General features: G+C 43.8%; 1 protein-coding gene across 1 annotated transcript in view; it reads left to right on the forward strand.

Annotated features, from left to right (window-relative positions):
* Nucleotides 1-16,225, forward strand: part of LOC134989418 (uncharacterized) — a 229,117-nt gene that overhangs the window by 14,481 nt on the left and 198,411 nt on the right. Inside the window, exons 7-8 of the mRNA XM_063950608.1 lie at nt 1-887; nt 15,147-15,495. The exon at nt 1-887 is cut by the window's left edge and continues 233 nt beyond it. Of these exons, the coding sequence (XP_063806678.1) occupies nt 1-887; nt 15,147-15,495 (1,236 nt within the window). The remainder of the gene's footprint in view (nt 888-15,146; nt 15,496-16,225) is intronic.

A 16,225-nucleotide genomic window follows, 5' to 3' on the forward strand; every position in this document is an offset into this window, starting at 1 on the left:
TCCTGTTCTATAGATACACAGAACACAAAGTGTATTACCCATCAGCCAGCTAAGGAACATGAGAGGCAACTTCCGTGTTCTGAGTGTGGAAAATATTTTAGATATAAATCACAATTAATTATACATCAGAGATGTCACACTGGCGAGAAGCCATTTCCATGCTCTGAGTGTGGGAAATGTTTTACAACTAAATCAAGTCTTGTCAAACATCTGAGAAGTCACACTGGTGAGAAGTCATTTCCATGCTCTGAGTGTGGAAAATGTTTTCAGTATAAATCAACTCTTGTCATGCATTTGAAACGTCACACTGGCGAGAAGCCATTTCCATGCTCTGAGTGTGGGAAATGTTTTACAATTAAATCAAGTCTTGTCACACATCTGAGACGTCACACTGGCGAGAAGCCATTTCTATGTTCTGAATGTGGCAAATGTTTTACACAGAAATCAGAACTTGTTATACATCAGAGAAGTCACACAGGTGAGAAGCAATTTTCATGTTCTCAGTGTGGCAAATGTTTTACATGTAAATCAAATTTAAATAGTCATCAGAGATGTCACACAGGTGAAAAACGATTTCCATGTTCTGAGTGTGGGAAATGTTTTACAGGTAAACAAAGTCTTGTCGCGCATCTGAGAAGTCACACTGGCGAGAAACCATTTACATGCTCTCATTGTGGGAAATGTTTTACATATAAACACAATCTTGTCATACATCTGAGAAGTCACACTGGCGAGAAACCATTTACATGCTCTCAGTGTGGGAAATGTTTTGCATTTAAAGCAAGTTTAATTTTTCATGAGAGACTCCACACAGGTGAAACCCCATTTTCATGTTCTGAGTGTGGGAAAGGTTTTACCCAGAAATCACATCTTGTTACACATCTAATGTCACACAATTAAAAAGCCATTTCCATTTTCTGAGTATGGGAAATATTTATACAGAAATCAAATCTTGTTACACATCAGCGAAAACACAGGTGAGAGGCCATTTCCATGTCCTGAGTAAGTGGATATACTCAGGTTATACTTTGTGTATTTGCACGTGAGAATACTTTATCCAAAGAATAAACCTATGTAAGCATATTATTTCTCCTGTCACTGGCTCTTTATTGACCTTTTCACATTTCTTTTTCATTGTGGTGTCATTTCAGTGACTGTACAGATTGCTTTCTTGTATATTTGCTAATTTTCTTATGAAACCTGTCAGACAAGTTCCTGCTATAAACCTCCCCTCAATTCACATTTGTGCAGCAAGGGGTCCAAGTGCCCAGAGTAATGTGAGGTTATAAATGAACATTTTAAGCCTGATTTGCGGGCAATACTTGCCACATGCCTCGATTTATAATTCTCCTGCCAATAATCTGATGCTGGCCATACATTTGGACAACCTTCATCAGATCAGATTCCTTATACGATTTCCCTTCAATTTCCCCGGGATCCCCAGGCATACGATTTTGTGTTTTTTGGACATAAGATGTGCAATCGTAAGACCCATCATATGCCCCCATATGACAGATTGTATCACGATTGATCGAATGCCTCAAAAAAAGCAAACAATCATCTGACAGATGTGAGCTAAATGTAAATAATGTGCTGGCCTTCACTAGGGGGTATATAAAGTAGGCTCTATTTTACCTCAGTGCACTTCTGTCTGCTCTGTGACTAGTGAGACTTGGTTTCTACCAGTGGCGGATTTAAAGGGGGGCGGTAAGGGCGATCGCCCCCCTGCACCGTTAATTGAGAACGCAGTGCCGGGACATGGATGGCCGGATCCACTCCCGTACTGTACTTCCGCCGCGCCCGTGACGATGATCAAATGCAGCAGTTTCTCCTGCCTTCAGGTGCTGGTCAAGTCGTTGCAGGGACAGAGAAGGGCGCTGCCCAGTCCTGTCATGCGCAGAGAGCTGCCACTCCGGCAGCAGCTGCCCGCAGAGCCAGAGCACAGAGCGACCCTGCCGGGAAGCAGAGTCTAAGGCTGCTCCAGGCTCCAGTAAGTATGGGATATAATGCCAGCCACTACTGGGTGTCTTTATTTCCCGGGGTAGGAGCTGCTGCTGCTTCTGGTGGGGGTGAGTGCACTTTGTGATTAGGGTAACCACACTCCCAGTAGGTCTGGTCCTTTATAAACAGAGGCGAAGAAGCATTTAGAAGCTTCTCACCACACCTCCATAGCTCAAAAGAACCTGGTAGCACAATGGGAAAGTAAAAGGCAGCACTCCGCAGAATTCTTCAAAAGAATATATTCAGAGTGACGTGCAGCAATATTAACGTTTCAAGGTCAAGGATGCTGAACATCTTGATTAAAAGGTCAGCCAGCGCATCTTCAGAGGCTCCCAGACTCTGCAACATGACTCGATTTGTGCCGATGGTACCGATGTATCAGCAGTTGCACCCCGTCGGGCAGAAATGATGGAAAATCAGTGGGTGTCCCTATGCTCAGGTTTTCTTCTGTCCATATTGGCATATAATCTCACTAGCGAACAGCAAACGATAGCAACAGGAATCGCTAGAACAACCACATCGGAATTAGACCCAGAATGCTGACACATAAAACCAGTTGGGTGTGAAAATAGGAGGGGCCGGACTGGAAGTGGGAGGAGTTGGAATTTATTCTTAAACCGCCCACCCTAAAAATAAAAGTCTAGATCTGCCCCTGGTTTCTACCCTGCTGAACGCTCTACATCGCTAGCTATTGTGCATTGCTTTGTATTGCCTGGCTCTACAAAGTACTTTATACTGCATACTATTGTGAGTTGTATCCTGTGGTGATGGATCCCTATCGCTATAGAGCTCTGATGTCCTACGCTGTGGCCAAGCTGAGTGAGGAGAGAGAGAGGTCCTGCTGGACCAAGGATTGTGTCAAAGTCAGAAAAATATCTCTATACACACTGCCATATTTGCACCTCATTCTGGTCCGCGCTGCGCATGCGTGCGCTCTCCCGTGCGTGCGCATACTCACAGTCGCGGGCACCCGCAGGCGCACGGTATGCGTATTTACGGTAGAGTTTATGTGATCGTAGCGTGCGACTCAATCGTTACATATTTTCAGTAATAATGTATTTTGTAGATCATGGTCCCTTTGATAGATTCTGAAAGTTTAGTTAATATAGCATGTTCCTGAACAGAGAGATCCCTCTTTGTATTGTACGAAGGGTCTAACAGGGGTCATACAGTGGTGTTTGGTACCCATCGGAAGAGTATTTAAATAGCAATATTCCGGTGTTGGTTTGGAGCGGATTAATCGCTCATGCGAATAGTTATGGACATAAGAAGTTTATGTCCATTTACTATTATTTGTTCTTATTTAGTCATGCGGCGGGAAACTCAGTATCCCACCCACCTGAACAGTTGGAAGCAGTCACAGCCCACCTGTATGAATCAACCTATGACCTTTTGTTATAATGCGAAGCCGAATTCCTGTGTCCAATGAACAATGAGATTGTAGGGACCATTGAATTGTATTGTGTGTGGGGCATAAATAGGCAGGCCGACCATATCCAGTTCACTCTCTTCAACGGTTCTCATTGCTGATAATCGGGAGCTGGATATCGAGGCGCATGCGATCGTTTCCCCTTGTGCGTAAGTGTTTCTCCGCAATCATATTGATCTTCTTGTTATTCCGAGCCAATCTCTCTAAATCTCTCTCTCTCTCTCTCCTTCTCTTTCTCTCTCATTTTCCCTTAAATTGTATTATATTGTATTTCCTGTGTAGTTATCTGGTTAGGTAGTCTATGTTATATTGTAGTGTATGACTTGTATTGTGTTTAACTCTTTTGCAAGTATAGCATTCATAATATATATTTTAGGCGTTGGACCCTGAGCACGGTATCTGTGTGTTTCTTATAGTATTAAGTATTCTCAGAGCGTCGGTGACGCTCAAACAGCTTTTAAGGTAATAAGGTTATACTGTGTTGCATTTACACTCTAACATTACACTAAGGTTTTACTGTACAATATACTGTTTATGGTTTAGATACAAAGGTTTAATATAGTGAGCGTCAGCGCCGCTGGTGATCTCCTCGTGGTCCCGAGCGTCCGCTACGCTATAGCGAATCATTACGTTAGTCAACAGCCAATAACGGTCCTGCCTGTGGTCTCTTGGCCGTGAGTGAACTTGACGCTTGAGCGTCTCGATCACGGCAAAGCGATTGTTACGCAACTAGCGTACCCTTACGGTACTTCATACGTAGATAGCGTACAGTGTTCTTAGACCTCATAAAGGGTATTATATACGATAAATATTTAGCTTTATCAATTGCGGGCTCGTCCTGTCCTTCACATATCTACACTAGGTAATTTCAGCAGACATTATCCAGCAGCAAAGGGCGGGAGATCATATTCCTCGTAGTGCTGTTTGGATAAGCGTCTGCTTCTCTTAGTGAAGGGTGCTGAAGGAATCCGGGAACCGGAGGTAAGAACAAAACAATAGTGTCTTTTTAAAACTGTTTATTTTTCTGTCTTGCGTACACACGCACGCACACATATATATCTGCATTTCTTTTTCATTTGTGTATTTTCGTATATCACTCTTCTGTTTGCCAGTTTTATAGTTGATAAACGTGCTTAGAGAGAGTTGTCACTATTTTATAGTTTAAGAGTAAAGGTAATATAGTTAAAGTATAGACAAACACACAGTTTTGCCTGGGAGATAAGGCGAAGTCAGTGTGGTGTGTGGTAGATGATAAAGGATCATCTACATTGATAAACGTATAAATTGTGTTACGGTGGATCTTTGCTTTGCGTACACGTGTCTCTAACAAAAGACTGAGACTTGCGTACGCAATCCAAGGGCCGACGCACGCAGCGTATATTACGCAACGGAGCGTACGGGTACGCCCACGTAACTCAAATCACAAGTTTTTTTTTCTCTCCTCTCAACGCGATAAGTAGCGCCACGCGGTAAATAACGCCAGGCGATAAATCGCGCAAATCTATTTTTTTTAATTCGAAATTTAAATTAATAGATCCTTCTCCTAATTTGTAACACATCTGGTCTAAAGAGAAATTTCTGCGCAGAAATAGAAATAGAAACAAAAGTGTACATGTGGTGAGTGAGTGTGTTGTATACAATTTTACAGGTTGAACCACAAGAAAAGTCGAGTTCTCGTGAGGTACATGCGTGTAAGTGACGTACATGGTGGCTAGGGAGGCATCCCTGGTTAAAACATACAATTTGAGCATTAGAGTGTAGCAGACCAGGAGGTCATACTGTAACAGACCAGGAGGTCATAGCAGACCAACAGGTTCAGGTACAGCAGACAAGGAAGTCCGCTATACAGTCCACAGGCACAACACCAAGAAAGGGTTGGTGCAACACCCATATAGGCCATACAAGCTCTTGCTGAAGGAATTCGCAGCCGCAATTTTCGATTCCACTGGTCGCTCCGTACATAAGATTAGTTGCTTATGTGCTGAACGACTGTACCGCACGTAATTGTGTACATTAGTAAACCTGACCGGTACTATTTGTGTACGAAGGTCATAAACGCTATTTGTACATTCTAACGTGATTTGTGTAACTTTTTTTTATTTTAAGGGAAGTTCGCTGCTCACTCAGGAACTATCTAGCAACCAATAGTTACTGGAAAGAGTAAGTGTTCTTCGGAGCACCCTCACAGGTTCCAGTAAATAGAGGTTCAGGTCGCAGGGGCCCTTGGTCGAGTACGCCAGCACCATATCGGTGTGATCAGGTCGTATTGGTCGGCGTGGGCGAGTGAGTGGGGTACTCGGTAAACCGCCACCGTCAGCCTATTTTGGACATTTGGTTTGCGTAAGGGTTGGTTGAATAAAGCAACACCTTCGAACTATGGGGGCCACTTGTTCAGGTAGGGGGCGATCAACCTCGGTTCGGGTTGATTCAGTGAACCGACCAATTGGGTCGGCAAGGTATGTAATGTGTGAGAAATACGGAAGTCACACAGAAGCTTTATGTGATGAATGGGAGAGAATGACAGTACATGACGGGGAGAAATTCCCAAGAGTAGGTAGCTTCAGCACAGAAGTGTTAACGAATTTAAGGAGAAGGATATGTCTCATTAAATCAGCAAAGAGACGAATCAAGCATTATGATTATTTGCAGTTGTGGCAACAGGAGGGTGACATACAGAGAGGATTGGCTCAGGCGGCGGGATCTGGCTCAATCAGAAAACTGATAGCCACGGCCCCACCGCCACCATACATATCAGGAGAGAAATTGGTTGCGGAGAATGACGCACTAAGGTGTAACACACAAACACTTAGCAACTGTGTAAATGTTAAAGATAATGTTAACCAATTAACCAATGCAAGTATTAACCCGTGCAAGTTGTACCCTGTTTTGAACTTTCCTCAGGAGTGTGATCAAGAAGACGAATCGGCAACAATTTCAGCGCTCTCTCTAGCAGCCACCATAGCAGAGACCACAGTAGGCACAGCTCCACCCACGAGATTAGTAACAAAGGCCCCTAGCGGAGGGATAGGTGAGGTCGTATCTACAGGTAAGTACGGCACCATACACTATGCTGAAGCCATTTCACCACAGGCTGTAGAACCCACACAGAGTGATGTTGTTAGAGTTACTCCTGTTAGGGTAATAGCTGTTCCAAATGGGAAAACTGACACATCAGGAGTCACCCCTGTGAGGAACATTGCCATGTATAGCCCATTTTCCAGAATGGAATTAAGGACCATAGTGTCTGAATTCCCTGACCCTAGAAAAGACTTAGTTGCCAGTCAAAAATACATCAGAGACTTAGGTAACACTGTAGAGCCCAACAATAAAGACTGGCAGATATTGCTGAGAGCATGTTTACCCTCCAATGTTGACGCAACTCAATTTTTAGCTGATTGCGGATTAGATCAGGATGTACCTCTTACAGATGTGTACAACAAAGATAATGTAAAAAGAATAAACTTACAGTTAAAAGAGTATTTCCCAGCGGTAGTCAGATGGAACAAGATATTCTCCATTAAACAGAAGGAGTCAGAGACAGCTGCAGAGTATTTTCACAGAGCATTATCAGAAATGGCAAAATACACAGGCATAGAGGACATTAAAACAAACATAAACCATCGAGAAGTAGCAGTATCGGTACTGATGGATGGTTTAAAAGAATCATTAAAGACTAGGGTACAGACCACACAACCATGTTGGCGAGGTCTGTCTGTGGCTACTTTGAGAGAGGCTGCTATTGATCACGATAGGAACATCACCAGACACAGGGAACAACAAAGTGATAAGTTAATGGCAGTAAGTATACAGGCCCTGACCACAAAACAGCCTGTGTTAACATCACCAAACCCTGTGGGTAAGTCAAATGTGGTAACATGTTATTTTTGTCACAGACAGGGACACTTTGCACGAGACTGTAGATCGAGAAATGTACAAAAATCTTATCAACCCCCTAGACAACGACACGACACACGACATTGGGAGCAAGGTCCGCAGAAACGGAGTTATGAGCCACATGCAGGGGAAACAAAAAGATACCCCCCAAACAGAGATTGGCAAAACTCTGGTAGTTCCCAGCTAACTCCCTCACAAGTAGTTGCTGCCAGCGGGATTCAGGGAGGTCACCATACCCAATAGGGGTGTGGCCATACCTGTAATCTGCAGCCAGTAAAATTGATTGCAAGTCTTGGAAGTGAACCAGAAATTGCAATCAATGTAGCTGGTAAATCATTAAACTTTCTTGTAGACACAGGGGCGGCCAAATCAGTGATAAATTCGACAGTGGGCATGAGGACCACTGGTAGGACAATTCCAGCCGTGGGAGTAACAGGAGTAGTCCAGCATTACCCTGTTAGCAAACCAGCAGAGATTACAATAGGGCCTTTACATACCAAGCATTCCTTTTTGCTGGCTGCATCGGCACCGACCAATCTCCTGGGAAGAGACTTACTGTGTAAAATGGGGTGCGTCATTTATTGTACTCCTGAAGGTGTATTCTTGGACATACCTGAGAATCACGCTCAGGAAGTACGAGACATGTTAGACTCCCCGTCAAAATTAATGTCACATACCATTATGACAAATAGGACTCCCTCCCAAGTAGAAGAAATGACATCTCAGATACCAGAGTCACTTTGGACAAAAGATGGACAGGACACTGGATTAATGGCAAACGTAGCTCCGGTAGTTGTACAAGTAAAAGATGGTAGGATAGCTCCAAAAATCCCACAGTACCCTCTGAAGCCAGAGGTGGAGTTAGGAGTTTACCCAGTAATAGAGCGCTTGCTACAACAGGGCATTCTGGTAAGAACGTCCAGCACTGCTAATAGTCCCATCTTCCCTGTGAAAAAGAGTGGGGGGAGGGGTTACCGGCTAGTGCAGGATCTAAGGGGGATTAACAAAATAGTTGAGAGTCAGTTCCCCGTAGTGCCAAATCCAGCTGTCATCCTAATGCAAATCCCTCCCACTGCGAAATTTTTCACTGTTATTGACCTCTGCTCCGCTTTCTTTTCGGTACCTCTGCACCCTGACAGTCAATATTTGTTTGCATTTACATACAGAGGAGTCCAATACACATGGACTCGATTACCACAAGGATTCATAGATAGCCCAAGTATATTTTCTCAGGCTTTGCATGATTGTTTACAGTCTTTCCAACCAGTGAGTGGATCAGTATTAATACAGTACGTGGATGATCTACTACTGTGTTCTGATTCATTGGAGGCATCCCTGAAGGATACGAAACAGCTCCTGTTTCATCTTTCAGACACAGGACACAAGGTTTCCAAAGACAAGTTGCAATTATGCCAAACTAAGGTAAAATATTTGGGACACTGTTTAACACAAGGACTGAGACACCTGACCGCTGATAGAATTCAAGCAATTAGAGACATGACTCTGCCACAAACCCAGCAACAGATCAGAACATTTTTAGGAATGTGTGGGTATTGCCGTAACTGGATCCCAGGGTTTTCCATCCTAGCGTTACCCTTGCAGGAAATGGTCTCCTCAAACAAACCTGATCGGATTTCGCATACAGACGAGTCTGAGGCAGCATTTGAGAGACTTAAACAGTGCCTAACGCAGGCACCAGCATTAGGTATGCCGGACTATGGGAAACCCTTTGAACTATACGGAACAGAAAGTGCTGGTTGCGCGGCAGGCGTACTAACCCAAAAGCACGGTGATGCCAGCAGGCCAGTAGCATATTACAGCGCTCAGCTAGACACGGTAGCGCGATCCCTCCCCACATGCTTGCGAAGCGTTGCTGCGATAGCATTGCTAGTAACGAAAAGCGAAGACGTCGTGCTAGGTCACAACCTCACAATTCATACACCACATGCAGTGTCAGCCTTGTTAAATTCTGCCCAAACCAGGCACGTCTCATCAGCGCGGTTTACAAGATGGGAATTGGCACTAATGGCCCCCGTAAACATCACCATAAGGAGATGCAGTGCATTAAATCCTGCAACATATCTCCCAAGTGTGTCTGGACAGACCCAAAGGGTGGAGGATGAGAGTACTGGGGAAAGAGGATTTAATACAAAGGAAGACACTCATGATTGTATGGAATATTTGACCCAAAATTTTACCGCAAGGCCTGACATCAGTGACAACCCACTGAAAGATGCAGAACTTACGTTCTACACGGACGGTAGTTGTCATAGACAGTCAGACTCGGGAGACTTGTGTACTGGATACGCAGTCGTAGATGACCAAGGCACCATAGAAGCGGAACCGCTAGGCCCACCTCACTCAGCCCAGGTTGCTGAACTGGTCGCCCTAACCAGAGCATGTGAATTGGCTAAGGGCAAATCAGCCAATATCTACACCGATTCTAGATACGCATTCGGGGTAGTCCATGATTTCGGAGCCCTATGGCGCCTCAGAAATTTCATGACGGCAGCTGGTACACCGGTAGCGCATGCAGCTCACATAAAAAGGCTTCTAACAGCGATACAGGAACCCGACAGAGTGGCTGTTATCAAACGTAAAGCACATACATATAGCCAAGACCCAGTATCGCTTGGTAACAGCCGAGCAGACGAAGCAGCTAAGTTAGCAGCTGGTACCCCCAGACAGACAGACACCACACAATTGATGGTATTTAATACCATCAACACACAGAAGTTGTGTGAAATGCAAAATTTGTGTTCCACACAGGAAAAGGCAGTCTGGAAGGCAAAGGGATATGGCCAGGAGTCCTCAGGACTCTGGACGGATGGACATGGTAAACCAGTGGCCCCCAGAGCATATCTTCCGTGTTTGGCTGAAGCAGCTCACGGGCTGACTCATCTAGGCAAGGAAGGGATGTGCAAGTTGGTAAGAGCATATTGGTGCGCCCCAGGATTCTCCTCTCATGCGAGTAAAAGAGCCATGTCATGCCTTACCTGTTTGAGAAAGAATATTGGAAAGGCAATACCTACAGAACCATCCCATATCCCACCTGCCGGCGGCCCTTTCCAGGTAATACAGATTGACTTCATTCAATTACCCCCTTGTCGAAATTTGAAATATCTACTTGTTTGTATAGATGTTTTCTCAAATTGGGTCGAAGCATTTCCGGCGGCTACAAATACCGCTATGTTTACTGCTAAGAAAATTGTGCAGGAATTTGTATGTAGATATGGTATCCCTAGAATTATCGAAAGTGATAGGGGTACCCATTTTACAGGTGATGTCTTTCAAGGAATGTGTAAATTGATGGGAATTGATAGCAAGCTGCACACTCCATACCGTCCACAGGCGAGTGCGAAAGTGGAAAGAGTGAACAGCACTATTAAAAATAAACTGAGTAAAGTGATGGCAGAGACAGGATTGACATGGCCAGAAGCTTTACCCATTGTACTGTACAGCATCAGAACCACTCCCAGGTCCCCTCTTAATCTGTCTCCCTTTGAAATCTTGTTTGGTCGACAACCGCATGTTATGATTAACCCTCAGGATGATTTGAAGTGTAACAATGAAGTGACTGTAAAATACTTGATTAACATGAGTAAACAGTTAAGGAATCAAAATGATAATCTGAAGTTAGTGATTCCTGATTTACCAGATAGTAATTGTCATGACATTGAACCTGGGGATTATGTAATGATACGGAATTTTCTACGCTCAGGTTGCCTTATTGACAGATGGGAAGGACCATACCAGGTCTTATTGACTAGCACTACAGCATTGAAGGTTGCTGAGAGAGAGACTTGGGTTCATTCGTCCCACTGTAAGAAGGTCGTTGATCCAGAGAAGTCCTGTGATAAGGAACAGACGGTAGAGGTTGTATCACTAGAGTGTCTGTTCCAGGAGGACTAAGGCGGCACCTGAGCATCGAGAACCACAAGATCAAAAGCAGTTGTCGATCCCCTGTTCCCTTTTATTGTTTTTCTCCAACTTCCCATCCCATCTCCCTCAATTATTTTTTTTCCCCTTCTCATTCTTCTTCGTCTCCTCCTATAAGATGGACTTGCCCCAAGAGACTGTGATCCGGATTTTCCTGTTGACCATGATGTTGACCAGAGCAGTCTGTTCCGGCGAGAGTACCATGGAGGTCGAGAGAGGTTCTGGAATGGGTTCTGATGATAAAGATGGAGGCGTAGTTTTCCAAGAACAACTTAACCAACAAGTAAAGGCGAGTATCAGAAAACGATCCGATAGCATTGACCATAGAAGGAATTGTGAAGGATTGTTAGCTGAAGAAAACTGTATCTGTAGGCTCTGTAACAATGTCATTGAGGATGGGTGCATTAAGAAATGCCAATCCAGTTTTAATATCCATATGGACCGGCATCCATTGAGTGACTATCACTCCTTAGTGGGTAATGTGTTAAACAAAACAGATTGTTGGGTATGCTCTCAAGTACCTCAGGGTCATAGCAAATCATGGCTAGTACAATTTCCTTTAACGATAGAGGAGGTACTTGAGTTAAATGGTGGGAGACCGGTGGACCGGAGGTTTAATATCTCCAGCCCTCCTAGTTTGAAGCTCCACCAATACCATGTGGATAGGTTCCTATTATGTTTCAACATCTCCAATCCCCGAAAGCCGGGAAATTGGGAAGTGTCATGGAGTAACCACACCATGACCTTTTCGCATAGAGCAGATAGAATGCCTACAGATACAGAGCTTGTACGCCACATAGCCAGTAGAGGAAAATCTTTCCGGTATAGGTATACCTTAGGAAATAGGATTACTAGAGTTGGAGAGGTATCACCAGGATACTGTGCACATATCATACAACCTGATACGTGTACTAAGCAGATGGAAGAATTAGGGTTAGGAGATTTCACATGGAAGGTGTGTAATATGGTTATGTCCTACTCCGTCCCATATGTTCTCCCCGATGATGCATATTTCATATGCGGGAGAAAGGCGTACAAGTGGCTTGCCCCAAACTCTGAAGGATTGTGTTATATTGGAAAAGTACTGCCCGAAGTAATGACTGTATCACATGACAAAATGAAAGACATACACCGTGGTGCCCAAGCTCCTTATACTCACACCCATTATGAGCACGTTGTTAAAAGGCACCTGATAGAGAAGACAGAGCATCCGGCCTCTGATCTGATAAGTGAATCCACCGGGATTCAATTCTTAATCGCGTTAGATTTCACCCGCACCGCTAGAGGAGTGCTGAATTATAAATACATTTCTGCGCTCGCCAATTTGTTAGATAATATCACTGAAATTTATGATGACACGTTTAGGTATACTGGAAGAGAACTTCAGGCTTACAAAACAGAACTGGTACAGCATAGAATGGTTCTCAATTACCTCACAGCAGTGACAGGCGGATATTGTGTCACACTGGCAACACAATACGAGTCATAATGGATGTTGGGAAGTTTCTCCTATGTATCTTAAGTGTTGTCATATCGATTGGATTGATATTTAGATGCGGTCAGGCTTTAATGAAGTGCAATCATCGTACAAGGGTAATGAGTTTAAGGAGTGAGGAAACTGTAATTTCAATGGACTTGATTTATGACCCAAATGTAGAAACAATGATGTGATGAAAATGCGATTTCTACGGTCCGTTTCTTTCACCTGTTTTTCCGTTTTCTCCAAGGTAACAAGACCCACTTGGACGAGGAATTTGATGAGCCGATATACAGACAACAGAGGGATTAAAGAAGAAGTTTGACAACCTGATACACAGATTTTTGATGAACTATGCCATGGATCCCCAGTTTCCCTAGAAATTTTAAAATTACGCTAGCCCAACACTTTTGTAAATCTATGGACATTGACAGCTTTGCTCGCACCTTATGAGCAAAAGCACAAAGAAGACTGCATTCAACAGACACCAAACAAGACCTCAATCGACGACTGTACATTTACCTGACATAGAATACCACCGCATTTACCGTAATTATGTCTTTTCTTCATTTCTACAACCCTCAGGTAATGACGCACATAGTCGATAGGGAATACAGGCACAGATATCAGCAATCACATATCTCCCCCATTCATGTATCATCAACTAAAATGTGCTCCCCCATTTTGTTACAACCAAAGCCGAAAAGAGCTCGGTAAAGTTTGACAGCCCATCCACAGACCCGTACCACGGGATAAGAAGGAATTCACATGTATACTTCGCAATACCTCGAAGCTTGATTTAAAACACGTACGGCACGATGATACATGACCCCCAAGCACGGATTCATACACACATGCTTCTGCTATCTCACTAGGTCATACCCTTTTCCTACCTTCTCCTCTCCTCCCCTACCCAACCATGTAAATGTATTAACCCCTGACATATATTTTTCTCTTTTGAAATGTTTTAGAAGGTGGCAGTTATTATTGACTGCCAAAGGGTGGACTGTCAAAGTCAGAAAAATATCTCTATACACACTGCCATATTTGCACCTCATTCTGGTCCGCGCTGCGCATGCGTGCGCTCTCCCGTGCGTGCGCATACTCACAGTCGCGGGCACCCGCAGGCGCACGGTATGCGTATTTACGGTAGAGTTTATGTGATCGTAGCGTGCGACTCAATCGTTACATATTTTCAGTAATAATGTATTTTGTAGATCATGGTCCCTTTGATAGATTCTGAAAGTTTAGTTAATATAGCATGTTCCTGAACAGAGAGATCCCTCTTTGTATTGTACGAAGGGTCTAACAGGGGTCATACAGTGGTGTTTGGTACCCATCGGAAGAGTATTTAAATAGCAATATTCCGGTGTTGGTTTGGAGCGGATTAATCGCTCATGCGAATAGTTATGGACATAAGAAGTTTATGTCCATTTACTATTATTTGTTCTTATTTAGTCATGCGGCGGGAAACTCAGTATCCCACCCACCTGAACAGTTGGAAGCAGTCACAGCCCACCTGTATGAATCAACCTATGACCTTTTGTTATAATGCGAAGCCGAATTCCTGTGTCCAATGAACAATGAGATTGTAGGGACCATTGAATTGTATTGTGTGTGGGGCATAAATAGGCAGGCCGACCATATCCAGTTCACTCTCTTCAACGGTTCTCATTGCTGATAATCGGGAGCTGGATATCGAGGCGCATGCGATCGTTTCCCCTTGTGCGTAAGTGTTTCTCCGCAATCATATTGATCTTCTTGTTATTCCGAGCCAATCTCTCTAAATCTCTCTCTCTCTCTCTCTCTCTCTCTCCTTCTCTTTCTCTCTCATTTTCCCTTAAATTGTATTATATTGTATTTCCTGTGTAGTTATCTGGTTAGGTAGTCTATGTTATATTGTAGTGTATGACTTGTATTGTGTTTAACTCTTTTGCAAGTATAGCATTCATAATATATATTTTAGGCGTTGGACCCTGAGCACGGTATCTGTGTGTTTCTTATAGTATTAAGTATTCTCAGAGCGTCGGTGACGCTCAAACAGCTTTTAAGGTAATAAGGTTATACTGTGTTGCATTTACACTCTAACATTACACTAAGGTTTTACTGTACAATATACTGTTTATGGTTTAGATACAAAGGTTTAATATAGTGAGCGTCAGCGCCGCTGGTGATCTCCTCGTGGTCCCGAGCGTCCGCTACGCTATAGCGAATCATTACGTTAGTCAACAGCCAATAACGTGCCTGCCTGTGATCTCTTCGCCGTGAGTGAACTTGACGCTTGAGCGTCTCGATCACGGCAAAGCGATTGTTACGCAACTAGCGTACCCTTACGGTACTTCATACGTAGATAGCGTACAGTGTTCTTAGACCTCATAAAGTGTATTATATACGATAAATATTTAGCTTTATCAATTGGCTGCTGGAGAGGGAGAGTCGATCCTACATGCCCCTGCTGATGGAGATTAGGGAGAATAACCCAGAGGACTACCGCAACTTCCTGCAAATGGACGATGCCACGTTCCAGGAGTTGCTGCATCTGGTGACCCCCTATATCCGGAGGCAGGTAACCAAGTTCCAGAGGGCCATCCCTGCTGAGGAAAGGTTCTCGCGGCTACACTGCGCTACCTGGCTGCTGTACACTCGTTTGAGGACCTCCAAGTTTGGGACCCGCATCTCTGCTCAAGCTTTGGGGCGCACTATCCCTGACACCTGCAAGGCTATAGTCAAGGTGCTGCAGTTCCGTAATTGTAAGGTAAGTCAATAAAAAAAACACACACCACACCATTTTAAAACTGAATCATGACAAATGTTTTATTTATTTAAAAGTTTTTCTTTTTATTTAATTCTCAGTGCAAAATATTTTGGTAACTTTTTTTTTCTGAAGTTTGTGGGCAGCACGTGTGTATAAAGATAAATATATATATATTGATATATAAAATGCTAGCAAAAACAAAATTTCAAAATAGGTATTAAACTACCAACATGGCACATAATAGGTATACAGAATTGTTTGTTTTTCAAAAAGTATATACAAGTATTTGTGACCGGACGGTCCCGTATGAGAGCCCTCACCGCTTCGCGTCCCGCCTCCAGTCACAGAATGGAGATTTAGGTCACACGAGACCTGGCCAATTAGGGGATTCTCACTTACCGTCAGTAACCGCCTGTTACTGACTCCACCCACCACCAGACTCCTCCTAGCCATGGCATCTGGAACCACGGTTCTGCTCTGTATGTGTGGTGTTGACGAATCCCCACTCGTCGCTTGCCTAAGCACAGCACGATAGCTTGGAGACGCTGGGTGTACCCTGGACAGCCAGAAAATGGAGCTAGGTTTCAACTAGCCTTGCATGTCACAAGATGAAGCGGTCGTCTTGAAGCAGAAGATGTTTTTTTGCCCAAAATAGTCTTAAAAAAGACTCAGCAATAAAGCAGATGTTTACAGCAGAAGAAAATTGTATAATACACTTTGGAGGCTCGCA

This window comes from Pseudophryne corroboree, chromosome 2, assembly GCF_028390025.1.
Source record: "Pseudophryne corroboree isolate aPseCor3 chromosome 2, aPseCor3.hap2, whole genome shotgun sequence".
Classification (NCBI taxonomy): domain Eukaryota; kingdom Metazoa; phylum Chordata; class Amphibia; order Anura; family Myobatrachidae; genus Pseudophryne; species Pseudophryne corroboree.